At 38.0% G+C, this 22445-nt stretch overlaps 1 protein-coding gene across 4 annotated transcripts in view; it reads right to left on the bottom strand.

Annotated features, from left to right (window-relative positions):
• Cntrl (centriolin) overlaps positions 1 to 14714 on the bottom strand; it is an 80200-nt gene extending 65486 nt beyond the window's left edge. For 2 of the 4 annotated variants that reach the window (XM_087183275.1, XM_004849461.4), the window contains exons 1-6: positions 14493 to 14714; positions 9442 to 9695; positions 8394 to 8524; positions 5194 to 5324; positions 3611 to 3752; positions 1534 to 1720 (exon numbers count right to left, since the gene is read on the bottom strand). In XM_087183275.1, the coding sequence (XP_087039401.1) occupies positions 1534 to 1720; positions 3611 to 3752; positions 5194 to 5324; positions 8394 to 8524; positions 9442 to 9664 (814 nt within the window). In that variant the 5' untranslated portion in view covers positions 9665 to 9695; positions 14493 to 14714. The remainder of the gene's footprint in view (positions 1 to 1533; positions 1721 to 3610; positions 3753 to 5193; positions 5325 to 8393; positions 8525 to 9441; positions 9696 to 14492) is intronic. The other 2 variants (XM_013073602.3, XM_087183276.1) reach the window with 2 other exon arrangements.
• Between the last annotated feature and the right edge of the window lie 7731 nt (positions 14715 to 22445).

A 22445-nucleotide genomic window follows, 5' to 3' on the forward strand; every position in this document is an offset into this window, starting at 1 on the left:
CCCTTCTTCCTCTTCCCACTCTCTGCCTGAAGGAGCAAACTGACTCCCAAGGAATTACGTATTACTTTTATGCTGATAACTCCCAAATTTACACAGGTTGAGTATTGCATATCCAAAATGTCTGGGACCAAAAGTTTTTCAGATTTCGGAGTTGTTTTTTTTTTTTTTTTTTGAGATTTCAGAATATCTGCACTTACATAATGAGATCTCAGGCACTGCACTCATGTCTAAATACAAAATTAATTTATGCTTCATATACACCTTATATACCCACATACTCTGAAAGCAATTTTATTCAACTTTTTAGTGTGCCTTTTTGACCTATTATATGAGGTCAGGTCTGGAATTTTTTACCTGTCAGCACTCAGAAGGTTTTGGATTTTGCAGCATTTCTGAATTTTAGATTTTCAGATTAGGGATGCTGAACCTGTATCTCTAGTCCAGATCTCACTGAATAACAGGCTTATATTTCTAACTCTCTACATGGTTGTCTCACATATTCAAACTCTGTATGTACTCCCTCCAAAAAAAACTTTGAACTTGTGTGTATGGTGGTGCACACCTGTTATCCCAGTATTTGGGAAGCTGAGATAGGACTACTGTAAATTTAAGGCCAGCCTGAGCTACTTAGTGAGATCAAGGCCAGCCTGAACTGCATAGCAAGATCCTGTCTCAAAACCAAAACAACTCTGAATTCTTCCATTTTCACAAACAATATCATCCTCTAACCAGTTAAGCGAGAAGCCTGGAAATTATCCAATTCCTTAGAAAGTGCTGCTGATTGTATCTTCAAACTTTATCCACCCAGTTTTTATTTCCATATCTAAAATTTAAGTATAGGTTACTTCTAGCCTGGATTACTGACATGGCCTCCAAAGGGCCCCTTTATCACCACTTTGCCTGGTCCCAGTCATTGTCCTGCATCAAAAATGGTCTCCTTAATTTATAAATTACATCATGTCAATGGTTTTACACAGCACCTGGAATAAAATCTAAACCCCAAAGCCCTGTGCCATCTCAAAACTCCCTATCTCTCCAAAATTTTTCTTGGGTTTCCCTCTGCTCATATGATCTTTCAGTTCCTTGAACTCAGCAGGGTCTTTATAATTTTAAAAACCTGCTCCCTCTTCCTCGGTGACACTCTTCACATGGCTAATCCTTTCATCTCTTTGCCTTCAGCCTAAATGTCACTTGTGCAGTGAGCCATTCCTTTATACTACACCACAAAGAGGGCGCTTCTCTGTTGCTTTTACCTTAGTTTATTTGCTTTTTGTCTGTCTTCTCCACAAAAACATAACTGCACAAAGGCCAGCACTATATATCTTGCTTACTATTTCCTTAGTGCTACGTACAGTGCTTGGTGCACAGTATATTCAATAAATATTGAACTTATTAATTGATTTATAATACCATTTTCCTTGAAAGTTTTTATAGCATTATTAAATTTATGATACAATATGTTTTTCTAGATAACTTCTGAAAATAAATTCCTTTCTCATTCAAATTTAGATTTTTTTGAAAAGGTCATCTTACCTAAACTGAATCTCTCAAAAGCCTCCTGTCGATCCTGAGTAGTTACTGGATGACCTTCCAAACTTTCCAGTGAACGGAGGTGGAAAATGATAAACTGGAGGTAATGAGGAAGGGTCACAATTGGATTTTCAACTAGGATCAGAGAAGTCAAATCTTGAAGTGGTTTCAACTTGCTTACATCCTGGAGCTGAAATGACATGATAGTAATTATTGATATATTCACTTTAAAAATCATAAACTACTTAAAGAAAAGAATAAATCAAGGAAATTGCTCTAAACATGATAAGAAACCATTTGTGAAATCCATTATCCAAAAGTAATGGTATGAAGGAAGAACAGAAAGGGAGCAAATGAGTATGCAGTGTACCAGGACAGTATTAAGCATTTTCTGTATATCATTTCATTTGTGACTCCTCACAACCACCTATAATAAAAATATCATCTTAATTTTATAGTTAAGAAACTGAGGTTCAAAGAAAGTAGGTGACATATCTAAGGCTCAGAGCCTCTAAGTAAAATGAAACAGGATTCGAATTCAAGCCTTTGTCACTCTAAATCTATTATCTTCTCATATTAATTGCACAAATTGAGAAATGAAAGATTACAAAAAATTTTAGTAAATTTTCAGATAAATGAGTTATCAATTGTGATCAACAGACACAAGGATAGGTAGATATTCACATTTTTAAAATAAGAGTCTTATACAAAGAAGGATTTTAAAAAGTTGAGAAACACTACTCCAAATAGTTAATGCAAATAATCCTTTTCTCAAGTGAATGTGCATCAGTCTTAAGGATGTCAATGTCAAATATAAACTGGGATGAGAACATCATATGAAATTAGAAATAATAAATATTTCCTGAATGATTTTTCTGTTACTCAGCTGACATTGAATACTACCTTAAGGATCAACTACTACTTCGAGGACTACTTGTGTCAAGTTTAAGGTTCAAAGCTACCTCTTCCCACTAGGCCCATAAGCTCCAAGAGCTCCAAGGCGATTCTCTACATGACATGGAGCTTGTGCTCTGAGGCTCTGGGGCTATCACAGTGAAAGAACAGAGTTATCTTATCAAAACTTTATGAATATGAAACAAAAAGTATAGGTACTGTTTATAACACTGCATTAAATAAATATTGCTTCTTATTACTGGGCCCATGAGTGGCAGTTTAAAAAACATAGCCTTAGACTTACACAGTGTTTTAAAGTTTTAAAAGCATTTTCATACATATCATTTAATCTGAGCCTTATAATACTTCTGGTAAAGGAAGAAGTAAACAAGTTATTTACTGTATTTTTATTTATTTAATTTGGGGGGGCTACCAGAGATCAAACTCAGGACCTTGCACTTGTGAGGCAGGTGCGGCGCCACTGAGCTAAATCCCTGGCCCTGTATTTCAATTTAAACAGTGAGTTTTACAGCAATTAAAGTCAAAGAAGCCAAGTCTAGGCCTATATTTGAAGTTACATCTTTTATTTTCTATTTTTTCCAATTTTAATATACATTTAAATAAATCATTGTTTTTACCTAGAAGATGCTTACTGAACAGCAAACTGTAAATAAATACCAGAAAAAAATAATAAATTATACTACAGAGAAAAATATGTCATTAATCAATTATGTGTTAACAAAGTTGTTCTACTATAAAAACCTAGTGATCAACTTACTCCAACACCCTGTGCTATAATCAAGATTAATTCATAAGTCTGAGAACTTTACTATACAGTAATTTTGTCAGAAAAAGGAACTCTACGACACATTCAGTAATCTGGATTCTGGCACAAACTGTGGCTTTGGACAAGAGATTTGACCTCTCTGAGGGTTTACTTGTAAACTGGGAATAAGGTCTCTAACATGATAAATGTGAAAATCCAAGAAAGCAACTCTTAGTTATTTTGGAATCTATGAAATATGAGAACTGCCTGTATTTAATTACTATAGTGAATCCTGGGTTTTAGCAGAATATGGTCTTTGGTCAATGGACTAAGAAGAAATCTCATTAAAAAAAAATTAGGTTTTTAATCAACAAACCCTAAAATTTTAAAAACAAATTCTTGCTATTTTGAATGACTTACCGATGATATTTTGTTCCCTTTCAGATTGAGGACTTGCAAAGATTTCAATTTCTTCCCTAGCCATATGGGAATATGCTCAATTTCATTTCCTGCAAGGTTTAGCTTTTGCAGATTACATAGATTTTCTATGCCTTCAATTTTGCTGTAAACAAAAGGACAAAAGTCAAATTTAGCTAAATACAATGATGAAATCCTTCTCATTTTAAGAGCTATGGTTCCATGTAGGGTTAGTTTTCATAGTTTTCATTTATCAACCCTTCTCATAAATGAGAACAAAGTAACTAAAAACAAATTTTTCAGAACAGGTAAACTGCCAACCCTTTAGCACTGAGCCCAGTAATCCCAATAATGTCAGAGTTCAAGACCTCATAACATAAGACAAGTAGCAATCTTACTGCTACTGTGAAAATTACTAACAGACAGTCAAAGGAAACTAGAGAACTCAACAGCACATACTGTGCTATTTTCTACAGTCCTACCAAAGATTATCCCAGAAAGATTAATTGCGCTGGCAGGATATGGGAGGCCTTAAAATGATATTGTGCCTATGAATACAAGTATTATAATCAGAATATTTCTTAATTAATAAAAACATTTATCACCCATACAGATAAATTTGCAGTGATAAAATTTTTCTGAAGTTACTAGCAATCTAATTAATTTCTTGATCAATTTTCTATACATAGCAAAACTAAGCTGTATTTTCATTTTTATATCACTGAAATTATTTTCATCAACATCAATTCTTTTTATACAAATCTTATTGACGACTTTGATGTTATGTTTTATTTCTATTTCATTTTTGTCTTATTGTAACTTCTGCAACTGCTAGTCATTTGGTTTTGATTTGTTGGCCATCATATTTATTAAGTCTGACTTTGAGGGAAGCACAGACGTGTAATATTTTCAAGATCTGCCACAGGGGATGTAGCTCAAAGGTAAGCTGCATGCTTAGAAGATTTAAACCTTAGCACCAAAAAGACAAAACAAAACAAAAAGATTTTCAAGATTTGATTCATCATCATTTTGTCTATAATAAACCTGAAACAAGACTAAGAGCATATTTCTTTCTTTTTTTTTTTTGGTACCAGAGATCGAACTCAGGACCTTGTGCTTGCGAGGCAGGCACCAGAACCACTGAGCTAAATCCCTGGCTAAGAGCATATTTCTTGTAGCAATGAGAAAAGAATGTCAATAAAGATCAAATGAGTTGGAATATCGTTGAAATCAAAATGCCAGGGGTAAAACATTCTGCTTCATGTCAATGTTCTTTACACAATAAAACAAAACAGTGAGTCCCAGACAACATCTGGGGAAATTTCCTACCAAAAATGGAATTAAGATAAAATTTGGTATTCAAAAAAATGTATCTGCATCTTCAGTAATGTTAGATAAAAAATATCATTCTGTATGTAAGTAATGCCAAAACATAAAGATAGTTATCACATGTAAAGGGCTAGCCAATTAGTGGTTAAGGATCAAAACATCTGCTGTTTCAAAGGAGTCCTCACTATAGGGATAGCACTAGCCTACCTCTCTAACAAAGAAGACTCTGCGATGCTCCCTAAAGAACTATTACTCACCTGATTTTGTTATATGATAAGTTGAGTTCTCGTAATTTTAACAGCTTGTCCACCTTCTCAATCTTTTCTATTAGATTATAGCTGAGATTCAGCACTTCAAGCTTAATACATTTTTCCAAATTCTCGATATACTAATCGGAAACAAATGAGTAAACACTTTACACAACAGATACCGTGACATACACGCACAATATTTAAGTATGTACATCATGGGCTGTTGTGATCAGCCATCCAAGAATAATAAACCCTTACTACTTTCTTAGACAATCCTAGCACACCTCTCCTTGACCACAAGTAGCAACTCTTCTCAAGTCACCAAACCTTCCTTCTTCCAATGTAGACAATAACATTTTCTATATACACTAAGAAGCTCAAACTGTCTAACAAGAATTCTCCCAATACCATTCCCTCTACTTCAACTTTTCTGTGTTCCTCCCTCTTTTGTGTACCATACACATTCTACTACATAAATGTATTCAAATAATTCTTTCCAAAATTACCATTCATTCATCCATTCCACAAATACTTTACATGGATTATGTGCCAGGAGCTGTTCTAGGTATAGGAAATATAGTGGTGAATAAGAAAAACAAGATTTTTGTTCTCATTTACAGAGACAGACAATAAGCAAATAGGCAAACAAGATATTCATACAGTAAATAAAATTAATGAGAAAATAAAGACAACATCTTGTGAAAGAATGAAAGGCAGATTGTGTCTGTTGTGTATATTGCTACAGCACTACTGCCTGGCATACAGGGAAGCTGAATAAATATTTCTTGACTGAAGAAGGAGAGGCTGACTAATTATGGTTACCTTAATAACAAGAAGCCAGTTGGGTGAACACCTAGGGACAGAGAATACCAAGCTGAGGAAAAAAATGCAGAGGACCTGAAAGAATGAACTTGGTGGGTTTGAGAAACAAAAGAAATACTTTTTAACTGCCAAATCCACTGATTTCCAATTTTATCTTACTTGACTATCCTGTAACATTCTTTTATCATCTTTTTCTGACTGAAGTTCCCCCTCCTTAGTCCTCCTCTCATTGTGCTCTGGGCCCATGTTCTAAGAGCTTCTCCAGGCTTTTTCACAGAGTTGGTCTCACCTGTGCATGCTTTCTGTTTCTCTCTGTTTCTCCTCTTAGCCCTGGGTATTCTTCACACTAAGCCCTGAATGCCCAGACTGGAAACCAAACTCATTTACCTTTGTATCTACCTCCAAAGTCTGACACAAACCCTGACACATAATATCATAGTTAAGTATTAATTTGATATTTCCTTTTTGCAACTTTTAAACACCAGTATGTTTCCTTTTCCCTTTTTAATTATACAAGGCAAAAATTTCAGCAATATATCTCAGCAAAAATTTCAAACAAAACAAAAACACTCAAGTCCTCACATCTTCTTCCCAAACCCCCTTCTCCTGTAAAATTACACTGCTCATTGTGAAGAGGCTGGTATGGCTAGCATCCAGTTCTCTCTATTTATTTTTATCATATATAAACAGAATTTCAAAAAATATTTTGAGACATGATAAATAAAATGCTTTATAATTTATTTTATTTTCCCTGAAACAACTGTGGACATTTTTCCATGTTAACACACTGAGCTCTAAATCACATTTTAAAAAATCATAGTATTTCATAGTATGTTGTACTATAATTTATTTAGCTAATCTCCTATGGACAGACATTTAGTTAATTCCAGTTTTTCTATTTAAATAATGCTTAATAAAAAATAGCATAGTGAGACTTTTGCATACATGTACAAATAGTATCTGTAGGATAAACATCAAAGAAGAGAATCTCTGGGTCAGTGATATAAATTCAGTGAATATAAACTTAATTACTAGATCAAAGAATAAGCACATTTAAAACTCTGATAAATACAACCACCCACCTAAAATGCTATATCAATTCACATGTCCACAAGAACATAAACTACCCATTTCCCATGACTTTTTGAACACTGAAATAATCTTCTTAAATCTTGTCCATTAGATGCACACGATGAAAATTATTCTCAAACTATTGTTTTATTTCACATTTCTTTGATATTAATGAATTGAACACATTTTCATATTGATATTGATCATTTATAGTACTTTTTGAACTGTGTTTTCATATCTGTTGCACATGTTGTTCTCTCTTTTCTGCTCTTATTGAATTGTAGATTTATATACATACATATATATATATATATTTTTTTTTTTTCCTCTCCTTTTCCAGTACCAGGGATTGAACTCAGAACCTTGTGCTTGCGAGGCAGGTGCAGCGCCACTGAGCTACATCCCTGGACTTGGAGATCTTCATATTACGTGGATACCGTTATAAATGTTATAAATGCTACCTGTCAGATTTTTGCTTTTAACTTTTAAAAAGATGTCTTTTATTAAACATAACTTTTAAATGTTTCTGTAAGCTAAATCTATCAGTATTTTTCCTTGAGGTATAAGGGGTTAGTGTTTGCATAGGATAGCCTTCCCTACTCTAATATTTTAAACATATTTGCCAGGGATGTAGCTCAGTGGCACTGCACCTGCCTGGCAAGTGTAAGGTCCTGAGTTCAATTCCCAGTTAAAAAAAAAATTCTATATTCTTTCCTAATAACTTTTATAGCAGTTTTTGTTGGTCAGTTCTTCTGTACTATTTTTATTTACCTCTTCACATTCCTAGAATTTTTGTGACTAATGTGATAGAATCTAAGTTTTATTTTTTCCCAATTAAAAAACTAAGCTATTACAATTTATTCATGTTGTGTAGTTATGAGGAAAATAACGAACACACTAAAGCAGGGACAGCAAACTTTTTACAATAAGGCCAAATAATAAATATTTTTAGCTTTATGGACCATATAGTCTCTGTGACAATTATTAAGCTTTTCTACTACACTGCATAAAAAGCCACAGAATAAATAATATGGCTATGCTCCAATAAAACTTTATTTATAAGCCATGACCTGCAAGCTGTAGTTTATCAATCTCTTTTCTAGAGACAATCAATAATGTATAGAATATCGATTAATAGGGAATTATAAATTTGGAGATAGTCTTCTTTCACTGGAAACAATAAAAAGCCTGCTACAAATTTAATAACATAAGATAAGATCAAAGACTTTTTCCTTTCTCTATTTTTCTTGGTACTTTTAAAGCACAAGAAAATTAAAATCAATGTGTATATTCAGAAATTGTTGGAAACCTACCCTAAATTTCTTGCCACCATCTTTAGAAAGTGAAAGGTTCAGCGATTTTACCAAGGCCAAGTTGTCCTGTTTAGTGAGTTTTTTAATGAGAGCCTCTGTAATATATCGGATTCCTACACGTGAATCAGGTGCTGAAATTACAGAAACATAATTATCAGTAGAGGCAGATATGAATATAAAAAAATCATTTTGATACTATACAACAAAAAGGTTAATCTATACAAATGTAAAAAATGAAAAGTCACCTACTTCTAATCAAAATAACTAATATTTTACTTTACAGTGTTTCTTAACTATATTATATAATTTTAGTTGTATCCCAAGCTTTGTGCTAAATGTTTGACATTTAAAATTTTTAATTTTTATATAAACCTTGATATTGAAATTATTAACAATGGACCCTCAAGTTACAACTGGCTTGACATACAAACAACTTGGGTTACAATGAGCATTTCAGTTTTAACTTATGACCAAAGTCTTGAGTTAGGACCTGAATGCTGGTCGCTTGTGCTTCCAGATGGTCTCTGATACAGATTTAACCCTTAAAGAATGAAGGAACATTACAACATCCTTTCCTATGTGGGGTTAACTGAGAAATCCTGGGCCAGTGTCTCTCTAAGGACCCTGAGATCTGCCTGGAAGAAAGTGTGGTCTAAAATTATACAGGAGAGAGACTTTGAAGCCTGGGCAGCGGAGCCTGATCAACTTGAGTTACAATCAGCCCTCATGAATGAATTGAGCTCATAAGTCAAGGGTCCAATGTATTCTAATTTATGAAAACTTATTTGCACAAGATCTTACAACTTCCATGGGAAATAAAGCTTCCTCTTTCTAGAAATTTCCTACTCCTAACTGGCTCAGACATCTTCATCCTCACCCCAAAGATTCAGTCTCCTCACTGTCCTTACATAATTTCTATCCATAAAAACATCACTTCTAGTTAGTACCAGGATGGGAGTTACATTATGACCAAAAATATGAGCTCAATATTTTCCATTTCTGCCTAAGCATATGTGGTCAGACAAATTATTTGATTAAAAAGCAATACCTTTCTCGTCTTGACAGTCCAAAAGCACACTGTTTTTGTTTGTATACTTGACTTCCTCATGTGACCATTGTTCTTCAGAATGCAAAGATAGAATCCCAGATCCAAGTAAAGGTGAAAGTGACCTAGATCTCATATTGGATGTAAGAGATGATGGACTAGGAGAGTGAGATGATGGTGACATGTTTGTTTTGGAGAACTTTTGATGCAGAGAGCCTTTCTTCATTGCAAGAACACAGCCTGGCGATCATCAAAACCTGTAAGAGTTTTCACTACAGTTAGCAAGGTTCATTCTTCTTCAGTGATCAAGTTATTACATCTAGAACTGCAGTGAGAATTGTTCTCCAAACCCTAGCCAAAGTAACTGCATCTTGTGACTCCCTCCCCTCATCTAGCTGTCCATGGGCCCCCTACCAGATGTCATGGCTGCATATCAGAAAGACTGTAGCACAAGGACCCACTGAAACTAGATAGTACTTGTTGAGATCAGCAGAGTTTCCTGAGAAGGATGGAGTACAAGTAAAGTACACACAACTTTCTCCAAGGACCCTTCTTGCTTTTGATCTTGCTTTTGCTGTTTTAACTGGAGTCCTATAAAACCAATAGTTTAACAAAAGGGTATTGGCAATTTTAGTGGTGCTACAGCCTACAAGTTTTCCACCTCTCTGTAAGAAGCCCCTAGTAAACTTCTGGATAGAAGTTTACATAGAATACAGCCTGCTAAAGAATGCACAGAATACGGCCTGCCAAAGAGGTCACAGACTCTATGACCCTTCCTAATACTTTACCCAATATATCTCTTCCATCTGGCTGTTTATTTGAATCCTTTATAATAAATGGATAAATACAAGCAAAGAGCTCCCCTGAGATCTATGAGCCACAAGCCACAAGCCTAGAGCAAGGAAATAGAATCCAAATGGGGTAGTAGAAGCTGTATTTTATAGCTAGCCAGTTCGAAGGACAGGTAACAAGTTATTACTTGCAACTGGCATCTGAGGTTAGTGGCAGTCTTGTGGAACCAAGTGCTTCAACTGTAAGATACAACATTCAGTCCAGGTAGATAATTTCAGAATTAAATTGAATGAGAAGACATCCAGCTGGTGACCACATCCAGCTGGTGACCACTACAGAAGTGCTTGGGTATGTGTAAAAACAACTCCCACACATTTGGTGTCAGAAGTAGTACAGTGCTATGAAAGTAGGAAAAATACTTCCTTTTTTTGGTATACCTGTTAATACATAATATGTCTCCACAGGTACATGGGTATTATACAGACTAGAATTATGAAAGAATTTAAGTGGTTAGGGTATCTACAGCATATATAAAGGAGAGCTGCCACTAACAGAATTCATTAATATATTCAATTAACCAGCACTTAGCAGATATAATCTCTTCAATGACTATAATACAATCATTCTAGGAATACTTATCTTGGTCAAAACACTTCTAGAATTCCTCTTTGGTCCTGTTTGAAATCAGATCCATCACTTTAAGCTATATTCCATTTTTATTTTCCCAGTTCAACCACTGACTTTATATAGTAAACATGACACTAAATGAACTTTGGTTACTTCCAAAAACATAAGCCTCTCTCAAAATATGATCTGCTACTACTAATATTAATTCTAAAGACTATAATGGTAGAGGCTAACATTTACCGAGGGCTTACTGAGAACCAAATGTTGTGATAAGTTCTTTATGTGTATCATCACAGTGACATACCACTCCATAAGATAGGTGGCTACTATTTCCTATTTACTGATGAGGTTAATTTGTGCAAAGATTCCTAATTGGTTAAAACAAGATTTGAATCCTGATCAGATTCCAAAGCTCATATTCCTCATTGTTGTGTCATATAGCTGAGTTTTCTGGAGGCCAGATTACATTTGTTTTATTCTCTACCACCTAGCATGATGCCTTATTTAAAACAAACCATAAGTAAATGTCACTAAATAACTTAGATTAATGGATTACACTATTAAAACAATTCATAAATGAAAACCAGAAAATTTTATATAAGACAGGATCACTGAAATCATCAAAACACAGATGAGCAGTTTGGAAAAAGAAAACCTACTACAATTTTTAAAGTCAATTATTATTTCACAGATACAAATTACAATATGGCCAAATGCCTCACTGTATATCTTCCTTCACTGCTTTAAACTGTAAACTTATCTCTATCTGTACTTTTTCTTTCATTTTTTTCATATGTAACTATCCATATGAGTCAGAACCACCACCACCACCAACTCCCATCCCCCCCCTCGCCATTCACATAACTGCTATTTATGTCACGGCCACAAGACTCTTGGTCCTCATTTCAAAAGCATGTAAAAATTTTTACATCTAATATTATCTTATTCTTCTCCGGAAAAAGTCTATGCTAAGCTGATCTAGTATTTGCCTTCTAAACATGAATAATTCAAATTCCAGAAGAGTTAAGAGGCAGGCATTTAAGTAAAATTTTAATTAATGATGAGTAAAATGGAATAATGGATGATAAACAGTATTTTTATAAAGGCAAGCCCCCCACACACACACACACAAAAAAAACACAAAACAAAAGAGGGGAAGGATTGGGCACAATTTCACTTTTAAATATCCTTATCCATATCATGACACATTATATAAAAGAATAAATGCTACAGAAATAATTTATAGTTTTGAAATTACCTGTGTTTTTAAAAAAGCATCACATATTTTTATGCAATATAATTACTGTATATCCTTCATCTTAGTCTTCTCTCTAAATTCTAAAAATAGTGAACTAACCAGAGTTCCTCCCTTGACTATGTGAGGTCCTTTGTTATATCTCCTAATTAGTAAAACTTAGGCTAATCATTTAGTTAAATAATATATATTAGAATGATTCCAGAAACCTAGAAGAATTCCTTGTTTTTATGATTTGGAATATAAAAGATAAGTGATGATTTCAAAGTCACGATGCATTCCCAGATTCTCTCCTTGGGTTGCCATAGCTCCTGTAAATCTTGGACAATAAACATCACATAGAACACTACCTCAGTGAATCAGAACTAAAGATTTTCAGTGTTTGAGAATGGCTGGCACTATTTCAAAGACTACAGAGTGGAGGTATTAAATCCTGAATAACAATTTTAAGGAACAAATGGGACATAACTTGACCCTAAGATGTGGTTTCCAACACCAACAAAGACCAAGCAATGGAAAAGAGAAGAAAGCTGAGAGGTAGGGTTAGAATGACTGAAGGAGCAATAGAGAAAACAACCAATAGATGTCTAGAGCTGGAGACACATTTTAAAGGCCTACAGGATGGTTTATATAGCAAGAACAAGGCCTTGGAATACTGTGATATCAGAATCATATGACCAGGCTACAAAACTATCCCGCCACCCAAAAAATTCAGATACTTGCACTGATCTGACAATCTACCCATCCACCAGGGATTAGATTTAGCCACCTCTATCTCTGTCCAGCCTTTCCTACCATTCCTAGCTTTCTATCTTCTTCACTGATTTCCAAATGAGGCAGATCTCGATCATCCCAAAACCTTCCATCTCTCCCAACACACTACCCTCATATTTAAATATCCACCCACTTTCACCCCCATTTCCCTCACACTACTTTCTTAGCCCTTTCCTCATACCTCAGTACTTTCCCTAAAATTCTAATTCATCCCATACTCTCTGACCTACTGAAATACCCTTACTCCTTAGCCTTCTCAAGCCCTATCACCTATTCCTCTTCAAAGTCTCTACCCCCAGGCAACTCTTTCTAAAGTCAACTCCCCAATCTGTGTTGCTCACTTTTGCTTCTCTCCCTTTCTAATCCCATCCCATTCAAGTTTCCCCACAAATTCTATCCCATTCCCCTAATACTGTGTTAGTCTCTCCCATTTCCTTATAGCTCTAGAACCCCACCTCAACACTTCTATATCCATCCTGTCTTCCCAAAGTACTCATTCTTCTTTATCCCAACAAATAATCTGACCTCCTAATCCATTCCAATACTCAGACCTATATATTGTCATTCCTCTACTCAAACTTCCACCCATTTCTCTACATCCCAACCTAACTGCCTGCTTGGCTTTCTGTTGCAACATCCTGGCCCGTGTGCTCTGATTAACACCCTAATTTCCTCTCTCCCACTTCTCTCATTCTACTCAGATACCTGAAAACGCAAATTTAATCACTTTCCATTGATTTATTTACTTATCCAATTTCATGAAGCAACTTTTATGTGCCCAGAACTGTGCTTGACTCTAAAAAGTTAAGAAGGTGGCCTTTCTACTCTCAAGATGCACAAAAGGATTACATCTCCTTATTAGACATGGTCTATGCACAAGTAGTCCCCTTTATGAACATTTATGCAATTGGAATTAAATAATTACTTGTGAAACTATATAATTTTTGGCCTCCCTTTCCAGACTGTAACCTACAAGACAGCAGGGACTTTGTTTTTCAATAGACAAATATTTGTTGACTGAAGGATCATGCTAAACATTCTTGAAGACATTACCATAAAAATCCTCACAGATGCTGTATAAGATCAGAATTATTACCCTCATTTACAAAAGAAGTGGTAATGTATTGTTTGCAATCAAGAACTTGGATTCTGAAACCGGACAGACTGAATACAAATCCAGATTTTTCACTTAAAAGGTGAGGCAAATGACCAGGTCTCTGGTACTCAATGCGATCACTTTCTAAATCAGGAAGATAATCCCTCACACATTATTTTAAAATCCCAAATGAGTTAATACATGAAGAGTACTTAGAGCTGTATGTGAGACGTGAATACTCCAAAGTGACAGGCTATCATTTTTAGAGACGCGGAAACACATGGGACCTCCTGTCTTTCCTCGCGTTCCGTATCCCGGCCTCCACACCCCGGGCCCGCCTCTCCCTCCCGCCCCGGCACCCCACTCCCCACTGCCCACCGCCCACCCTCCGCAGGCCTCTCGGTCACCCAACCTCTCCACAGCCCCCGCCCGGCCCCGGCCCTCCCATCCGTGCCATCCAATCCCATTCCCGGCACACGCCCCGCCGCGATCCCTCCAGAGCCGGCCCACCTCACGCTGGAGCCAGGCCTTCCCGCCTTAGCCGCAGGCCCCCACCGCCCAGTGCGGATGCCGAAGGGCAAGCCTCGCCCAGGCTGGGCTCTCACCGCCTAAGACCTGCCGAGCAGCCCCACCGGGGCGAGGCGAGGCGGAAGCGCGCAAGTCCTCCCCTCAGGCTCCCGGAGTCGCCACGGCCATTTTGTTGTGTTGCGCCGGTTGCCCCGGGGCCGCGGCGTTTGGGGTGGGACTTGTATAGGCCACGCCCCAGAGCAGGTGGGCGGGGCCTCTCGCGGACCTTCCCGCCTACCTTGCCGCCCTGGGGTCTGGCGCGCGAGGGCGAGGGGTGCTAGGACTGCCGAGCCTGCTGTGGTGCGAGCCTGGCGTGCTTGGACACCTCAGGCCTCCGCGCGACGCCGGCGACCTTGGGGTGCGGAGCCCGCGGAAAGCTCGGTTTCCTGCGGCATCCGACACGACCGTTCCCACCGCTGAGGCGAAGGTGCTCCTGGGTCCTAGGACGACCTGAGGGACACAGCGCTTGTCCCCAACTCGGAATTGTGTGTCTAGCGGGACGCTTCTCCTCGCGCAGCTGCTTCTGAGGTGACGTCCTCAGGGGTTTGGGGAGCGAGGCCAGCCCGAACTGTATGTAAGACCTTGTGTCGGGGGAAAAAAAGTGTCACCGAAGCTTCAGCTGGGGCTTTTGAAAGTGCGGCGTTCAAGTGCATATGTGCAACAACTTTTTGAAGAGAATCCAGCAGATACTTTGCAGGGTGTCAGGAAAATAAGAACAACTTTTACTCCAGCCTTCCATTTCTGTAGTACACCAAGGACCGTGGTGCTCTCAGAGAGGCTGCACCGACTCCAGAAGCCTCCAATGCAATCATTACCTCGCCTTTACTATACTCCTCTGCTCTTAGCTGGATGCTTTATACAAAAAGTCCCATCCTAATGCAATTCTTTCCTTCCTTAGTGCCCTCCAGAGCCTTTTTCTTAACATTACCTCATATTCATTCCCTCCTATTTCATTCCCTTTATTGGATAGAGTTAGTTCGTAGTCCATGGTCCATTTTTTATGACATTTTAGAAATTCCCTCTGCCTTCCCTCAGTTTCTTTATATGTGAGATGGAATAGTCATCTTCTACTTTCTGCAGTTTTCCTGGTAATTATGAGTTAATGCATTTGAAAGAACATAGAACAGTGCCTAGCTCTTAGTAAGTTTTCTATATGATTTATTATTTGGCAAGGTTTCCAAGAAGTATCCTCCTAGGCTTTGAAGCAGACCTTAAAGAACATAATAAAAGTAGGGAGATGTGGAAGAATTTGGTTGGGAAAGAGAACAACTAAGGCAAATCCGGGCAAGGGGACAGGGGAAGAATTTGACAAGGAGCTGGATGTTAAGTAATTCATTGTGAATGAGACAAAACAGTTGTGTCCAAACATTAAGTAGTTGACTATGGCTGGCTCAGAAATCTGGAGAAGAGAAGCTAATGCTGGAAGAGGGGTCTCATTATAAGCAGCATTAAGCATTTCCCTCTGAGGGACAGAGGGCTTAATAGGAAATTCAGGGGATGCCCAAGAGGTGGCACTATTAGAGTTCACATTTAAGTGAGTGATGTTTCTTCACTAATTCTGCAGCACAAAAGGAAGCCCTTGGAGTTGCAGAAAGCCAGAATGCCTCAAAAGCACCATTTAACATTAAAAGGAGATTGTATTCATTTTTGTTGTTGTTGTTGTTGTTGTTTTTGGTACCAGGGATCGAACTCGGGTCCTTGCATTTGCAAGGCAAGCGACGGAACCACTAAGCTAAATCCCTGGCCCTGTATTCATTTTTAATTAAAGTTCAGATGATATATATTAGTATAGAATGTATACATTGCTAACATTCAGTTTTATTATTTGCCTTGGACTCATTATTTCTTTTTTTTCTTTCCCACCTGAAACTTGTATTTATTGTGCACCCTCCTTACTGTGCCCCTTAAAGTCTGCAATGGTATCCAGATAAGGCTTCTTGTCAAATTATTATTATCAGTCTTATTAATAAGTGTCAAAAAGCACATGATGCACAGAACAAAGAATCACTTCACCCAAAATTCCAATAGTGCTGTGGTTGAAAAACATAACCTTACCTGCACTATTTTTTCCTCTCCCATTTATCTCAAGGTGGGAGAAACTGAAGGACCCCAGTTAGCAAGACAGACTCCATATTGCTCCTGAATGACCCACCTGCCTGCCCTTTAGATGAACTCAAAAGGAGGAAGCTTAGAAACCTCCTCCCCTTAGAGAGTCTTTTAGAAACAACAATTAATCAACTATTGTTTTACAAATGTTCTAACGCCAGGACATTCTGCTTCTGTACCTTTTGCTTGGTTTGCTAGTTCTATCCCATAGGGGGGCCTAGAAACTGTTGGCCTCAAAAGTGTATAAAATATGTTAATCTCCCCCGAGTCGGGGCTCGAGTCTGATGCTCAGCTCGGGTGCCGGCTGGTAATAAACTACTGTGTGGATTTAATATCGGTCTCTGGTTGGTTCTCTCTCACTGGGTGTAATAAAACTAAAAGCAGATTGATAGTTGCTAGGTTTGGGGGGAAAAGAGACATTGGGGAGTAACTGCTTAATGGGATAAATGGCCACTGAAGAAAAAAAGAGCCACAGAATAATTCCCAAGCACAGACACAACCCCTAGACATCGTTATCAATAGGTAAACTTAACTTGTGCTGCAACAGGGGATCATTTTGTACTAGCAAAGTCTGCTTGACCAAACTTAGCCTGACCCCTGAACTTTGTTGGCTGGCCTCTGATGTTTTGGGGGCCTCCAGCCAGAGGCCTGCATCTGTGTCTTACCTGACTTCATTCAGTCTTGGCCCATCCTGGAGAGTAAGAAAAAAAAAAATGAAAAGGAAGAATGAGTGTATTTGAAATCTGGCCAAATTTGGAAGGCAGCTAACCTGCCTTTCTGGAACACACAGAGACACCTCAACGTATAGGAGGGATAGAACAAAAACCAGGAAATAAGCATATGTAGATTTCACCAGGCTGTGGGCTCCAGTCAAGAAGAGAGATGTGAGGCCCAGGGATTTAGCCCAGTGGTTCCGCCACCTGTCTTGCAAACACAAGGTCCTGAGTTTGATGCTGGGTAGCAAAAAAAAAAAGAAGAAGAAGAAGAAGAGAGATGTGTTGAAATTCTTGTTTTGTTGTCACACTCTTTGAACCTGGCCTAGTGGGGAGAGGGTAAGTTTTTACTCCCAACATGAAATTACCTGTAGGGAGCTGGAGAAATAGCTTAGCTAGAATTAGAAATTAAAATCCTAATTTAAAGAGGGTCTCCTTTCACCTGTACTTGCCTTTCCATTGACTATCTACTAGTTGCCTGTCCATATCTGGCCACTGATGAACAGAGGAAGGGTTTTTTGATTGAAAGCATACTAGCAGAAAAAAATTGAATTTTTAAAAAATAAAATGAAATAAAAATTTGAAGTAAAGAAATATTTTGATTTTTTTTTAATTCTAGAAGTCTTCTAGTAAAAGAGAGTATTTTGTTTCCTCAGGAAAAAAAAATCTAATAGTTCTCCTAGAGTTCAATATGATCTTTCAAAGTGTTCAGTCCTCAATGTTTGTGAATATCAAATGGAAAAGAAGAAAACACTTGTGTCACAGACTGCTAACTAACCTAGCATTCATTTTTTCTTTCTTCCTTATTGTGAAAACCAGTTGTGGCCTAACTTCCTTTTATATCCTGGCCTCAGTTATTTACAGTAGAAGCTAATTCTAATTAATATAAAGTCAGATTTAAGACTTTTAAAATTGTTTCTAGCAAGTAAAATATTCAAGCAGTTTATTAGATGTACACTTTCAATCCCACCTTCATTCTATCTTTCCAACTCTTGCCTCTGTGCTACTTTCTTCACCCACATGTCTTAATGTCTTTTTTTTCTTCTTTTTTGAGACAAAGTCTCACTTTGTAGTGCAGGCTGGTCTTAAGCTCACTATGTAGCCCAGGCTGGCCTCAAATTTCAGTGATTTTTCTGCCTCAGCCTCCCGAGTACTGGGATTACAGTTGTGTGCCACCATACTGGGCTCCTTACATAGTGTCTTATCTTGTATTTATTTTCTTTAATTGCACAAGCAAGACATCAATTTATACTAGTACAAAAATGTGAACAAAACTTCTGTATGTTGACTATATATATTTTCTTCCCCATCAGCATGCTTTTTCCTACCCAGGGAAGAACTGAATTCTGCAGAATGCCAAAGCTCAGAAAGCAAGCAACCAAAGGGCCATTGTCACTCCCTCGATCAATAACAGCTGTTAGAATTAGATGAAGTAACTTTATCTTGCACAAGAAGTAAGACTATCTGAAAAAGGGGTGTTGGTGGAGCCTATGAGTGAGTTAATGAGTTGAGTTTATTCATAATAGGGTCACAGAGAGGATAGTTTAAATAGCTTATAAAATGATAGAAAAGGTGAATGGGCACTTTCTCCTCTTATATTGACTTTGTTTCCTGTGACAAAAAAATGTGTATTCTATCAACATTTGACCTCTCTTTCAACTTTACTGGGGCAGATCAGACCCTCCACTACCTTTTAGGGAAGACAAGGAATAAAAAGAAACAGACAATTTTCAAGATATAAAGGGGAGACCAGGAGGAGACCTTCCTCTAGCAGAGAAACTCAGATAAAACTCTGTGGTTGGCTCATTTTTATTAGTCAGTGAGAAGCTCAGGGGAAAGGGTAGCTTGAATTTCAGGGAACAGCAACTATAGAGAAAGGGTGAGTGGGATTATGTTAATGAGGAACCAGATTTTCTCTATACCCAAAAGTCCTCAGTAGAGGCAGCTTTGCCTCAGGAGTGCTGGGTTATGGGCTTTCAGCCCATAGCCAAGGGGCATGCGGCCTTCGGCATACTTTCCTGTTCCTGAGGCAAAATAACACCTACCTCAAGACTGTGAGATCTGAATTACACAGCCTTGTCTCCAACACAATTTAATTATTTTCCATCTTTTCCTTACTCCTTACTCTGAAATCTTTTCCTATTTCCTTATTGATTAGAACTTTAAATGACCTTTTCGGACATGCTATCCCACCCCACTTCTCTGGTGACTACAAGAATAGTGAGAGCAAGTTTTCTTCTGTATCTTTATGTAGTTACTAGTGTAGTTATAAACAGTGGAGGCCAGGGAGTTGCTCCCTTCCCTCCATTTAATTCTAAAAGGTTATTCCTGCTTCCATTGTCCTAAGAAGGATAGAAAATAAAATAACAACCCAGATCTCTGATGCTCTAGGCGAGAGCACATGTATGTTGGATCTCCCAGCCGGACTTTCTGGTCACCTTTACGCTACTCCCACGTCATTACAGTTTCATAAATAGGTACTACATGTCATAAATATAATTAAAATCAGAGTGAATTCTGGGACAAGCATACATGTTGAGAGCCCCTAAGATGACTCAGCACTGTCAATCATTCCTGTCAATGACAGCTGACGCCTAGAGATTCAGTGAGAGGCACCTGGCTTTTAAATTCTGAAAGCCTGATTTATCTGTTCTTTTTGTTGCTCTCTTGCTGTTGCGATTTTTGTGTGCTTTGACCTGTGTGATGTGCTTTTTTGTTACCTCAGCCCTTATATTGATCTGTGCTTTATCTTTTGTTGGCATGGACTTGCCCTGAGCACAACTTCTGGTGATTGTCAATAAATGTAGCTGCTTGTTACCTACTACTGGGTATAAACTTGCGATTCTTTCCTTGTTATACACAAGAACCTGGACTATTATTGGCCTGTTCCACAGCAACAGGATGATTGATAGGGCAAAACCTCTCCCTTCATGGTGTGGAAGGAAAAGAGAGAAAGAAGGGGATGGGGTACCAGTATCCCCTTCAAGGATCAAAGGTCAGCCCCCAGTGACCTGAAGACCTCACAGTAGGCCCCACCTCTTAAAGGTTCCACAACTTCCCAGGATAGCCACCCTGGAAAATAAGCTTTTAATACATGGGACTTTGGGTGGATGGTCCAGATCCAAACTGTAGTGTTGTGCCCAGATTACGAAGTCCCAAAGACCACCAGGAGGCCGTTTCCGATGTAAGCACACGAGGGTCATTTATTCAAGCTTAAGCAGGGACTCTCAATTGTCACCGACACAGCGGATCGAGATTGAGAGCCCCGAGTTCCAAATTAGCAGGGTTTTTATAGAGGTTACAGCAAGCTTCGGTCATTAGCAGCCATATGATTGGTTAACATTTGGCAAGTATGAAGTGTAGAATTTTGATTGGCTAGGCTCATTGGGGGTTGAAGGGGATTATGTATAGGTTTTTACAAGAAAAATGGGGACAAAGGTTAGTGGTCTACTGTCACATACTGATGGTCAGCAGACATCCTGACTAATGGTCATGACCACCTTGTGTGGATAGTCAGCACGTTAACAGATTGTCCTATAGATAGTGGGCCTGGGACACTTGTTTTTAGGGCAAACAGATGGCTGAGTAATGAGCTTAGGAATCTTGAGTTACAGATCATGTCTTTTGTCCCAGATTAAGCACATTTAATCATTAATTTGAAAGAACAAAGGAGACTGCTCCATTTTGGACAAAATGGAGTCATTCTGGTCTCACATTAGCAAAATGGAGTCACTTTTGGTCTCACAGTAGCAGTTGATTTCTCCTTTGGTTTGATCATTTGATTTGAGTAAGTTGTTAGAGGGAAGTAGCAGGAATGGAATGAATAAAGGAGAATACTTGAAGAGATTGTTTGTGATTTAAGGCAATGGTTTTTAAACTGTGTATCAGGGACCTAAGGGTGCCAAAGGAGCCTTCTCAAGGAGCATCTGGGCATGCCTGTGGGGAAATGGGCAGATCTCAGTGCTTTCCCACTCTTTAGCAAGAGCAGAGCCACTCTAATTATTCACACATAGAACTTCTGTAAGACTTGGTTTCAATCAATGTTTTGTAGCTAAGTGTATTTTTAAACTTATTTAAATACACACACACACACACACACACACTACAAAGACAGACACACACTACCAAGACAACAAACTAATGAAAGATATTTACTTATAAAGTTCCCTAACTGGACATAGTTTGAAATCTAAGATTCTGTTTTACACAGATGTTAAGGGAAACACTTAAATACACTCTGCTCTGTAGTACCAATAGCGTAAATCCAGATTTTACCCACCAAATTGACAGTATAAATAAATTATTAATAATAAAACATAAAACAAGGGGTTCAGCCATAAAGCAGAGTGAGGGACAAATGTCATCTTATACTCACAATCACCTAATGCTGGCCTACCATTTTTGAATATAACTTGCATGCAAGTCTCGATTTAGAATGATTTGATTCTGAGAAGATCTCCCTTTCTCTAGTGGGCTCTAGATTCAGAAGAGGCACATGCAAGTGACATGGAACAATTATGAGTAAAACTACCTGTCCTGTACTAGCCAGGGAACAGGCAACTGAAGGCAGCAATCCAGTGGACTAAATTTCTGGAAACAACAGGACACAAAATATTGACCGTCTTTGTATTGCCTACATTTGTAAGTTATTAAATTTGCCTCTGTAGGAAATAGAAACTTAAAGTGGTCTATTTTCAGGATAAGGTCTTTAATTCTGAGTGGAAAACTATTAGCCTGTGCACATGACTGAGGTCATGCATCTAAAAGAGTCTCTAAGTAAAGAGGGGAGGGTAAATAGTCAAAATGGCATTCAGTATGCTAACTCAGATTGCAAAAGTACTGGCAGTTAAAGTTACCCCCTATAGCTCAATCATTTGCTTTGAAACCCCACAAAATGTTCACAGAGGGTGCAGGCCAAGGGTATAGGCACCAACCAGGGAGATCCCCCCCTCCCTCAAGCCAATGAGGAAAAGGGAAAAGGAACTGTGTGCTAGGAAGGTAAGGGAACTGTATGCTGGGGTTAAATTGGTCATTGTAACTGCTCTGGGGTGTGTCAGCCTGTTAGGTAGACACCCAT

The sequence above is a fragment of the Heterocephalus glaber genome, unplaced genomic scaffold (genome assembly GCF_053883595.1).
Source record: "Heterocephalus glaber isolate CG9 unplaced genomic scaffold, H.glaber_assembly_v1.0 deba00001479, whole genome shotgun sequence".
In the NCBI taxonomy this organism is placed as follows: Eukaryota; Metazoa; Chordata; class Mammalia; order Rodentia; family Bathyergidae; genus Heterocephalus; species Heterocephalus glaber.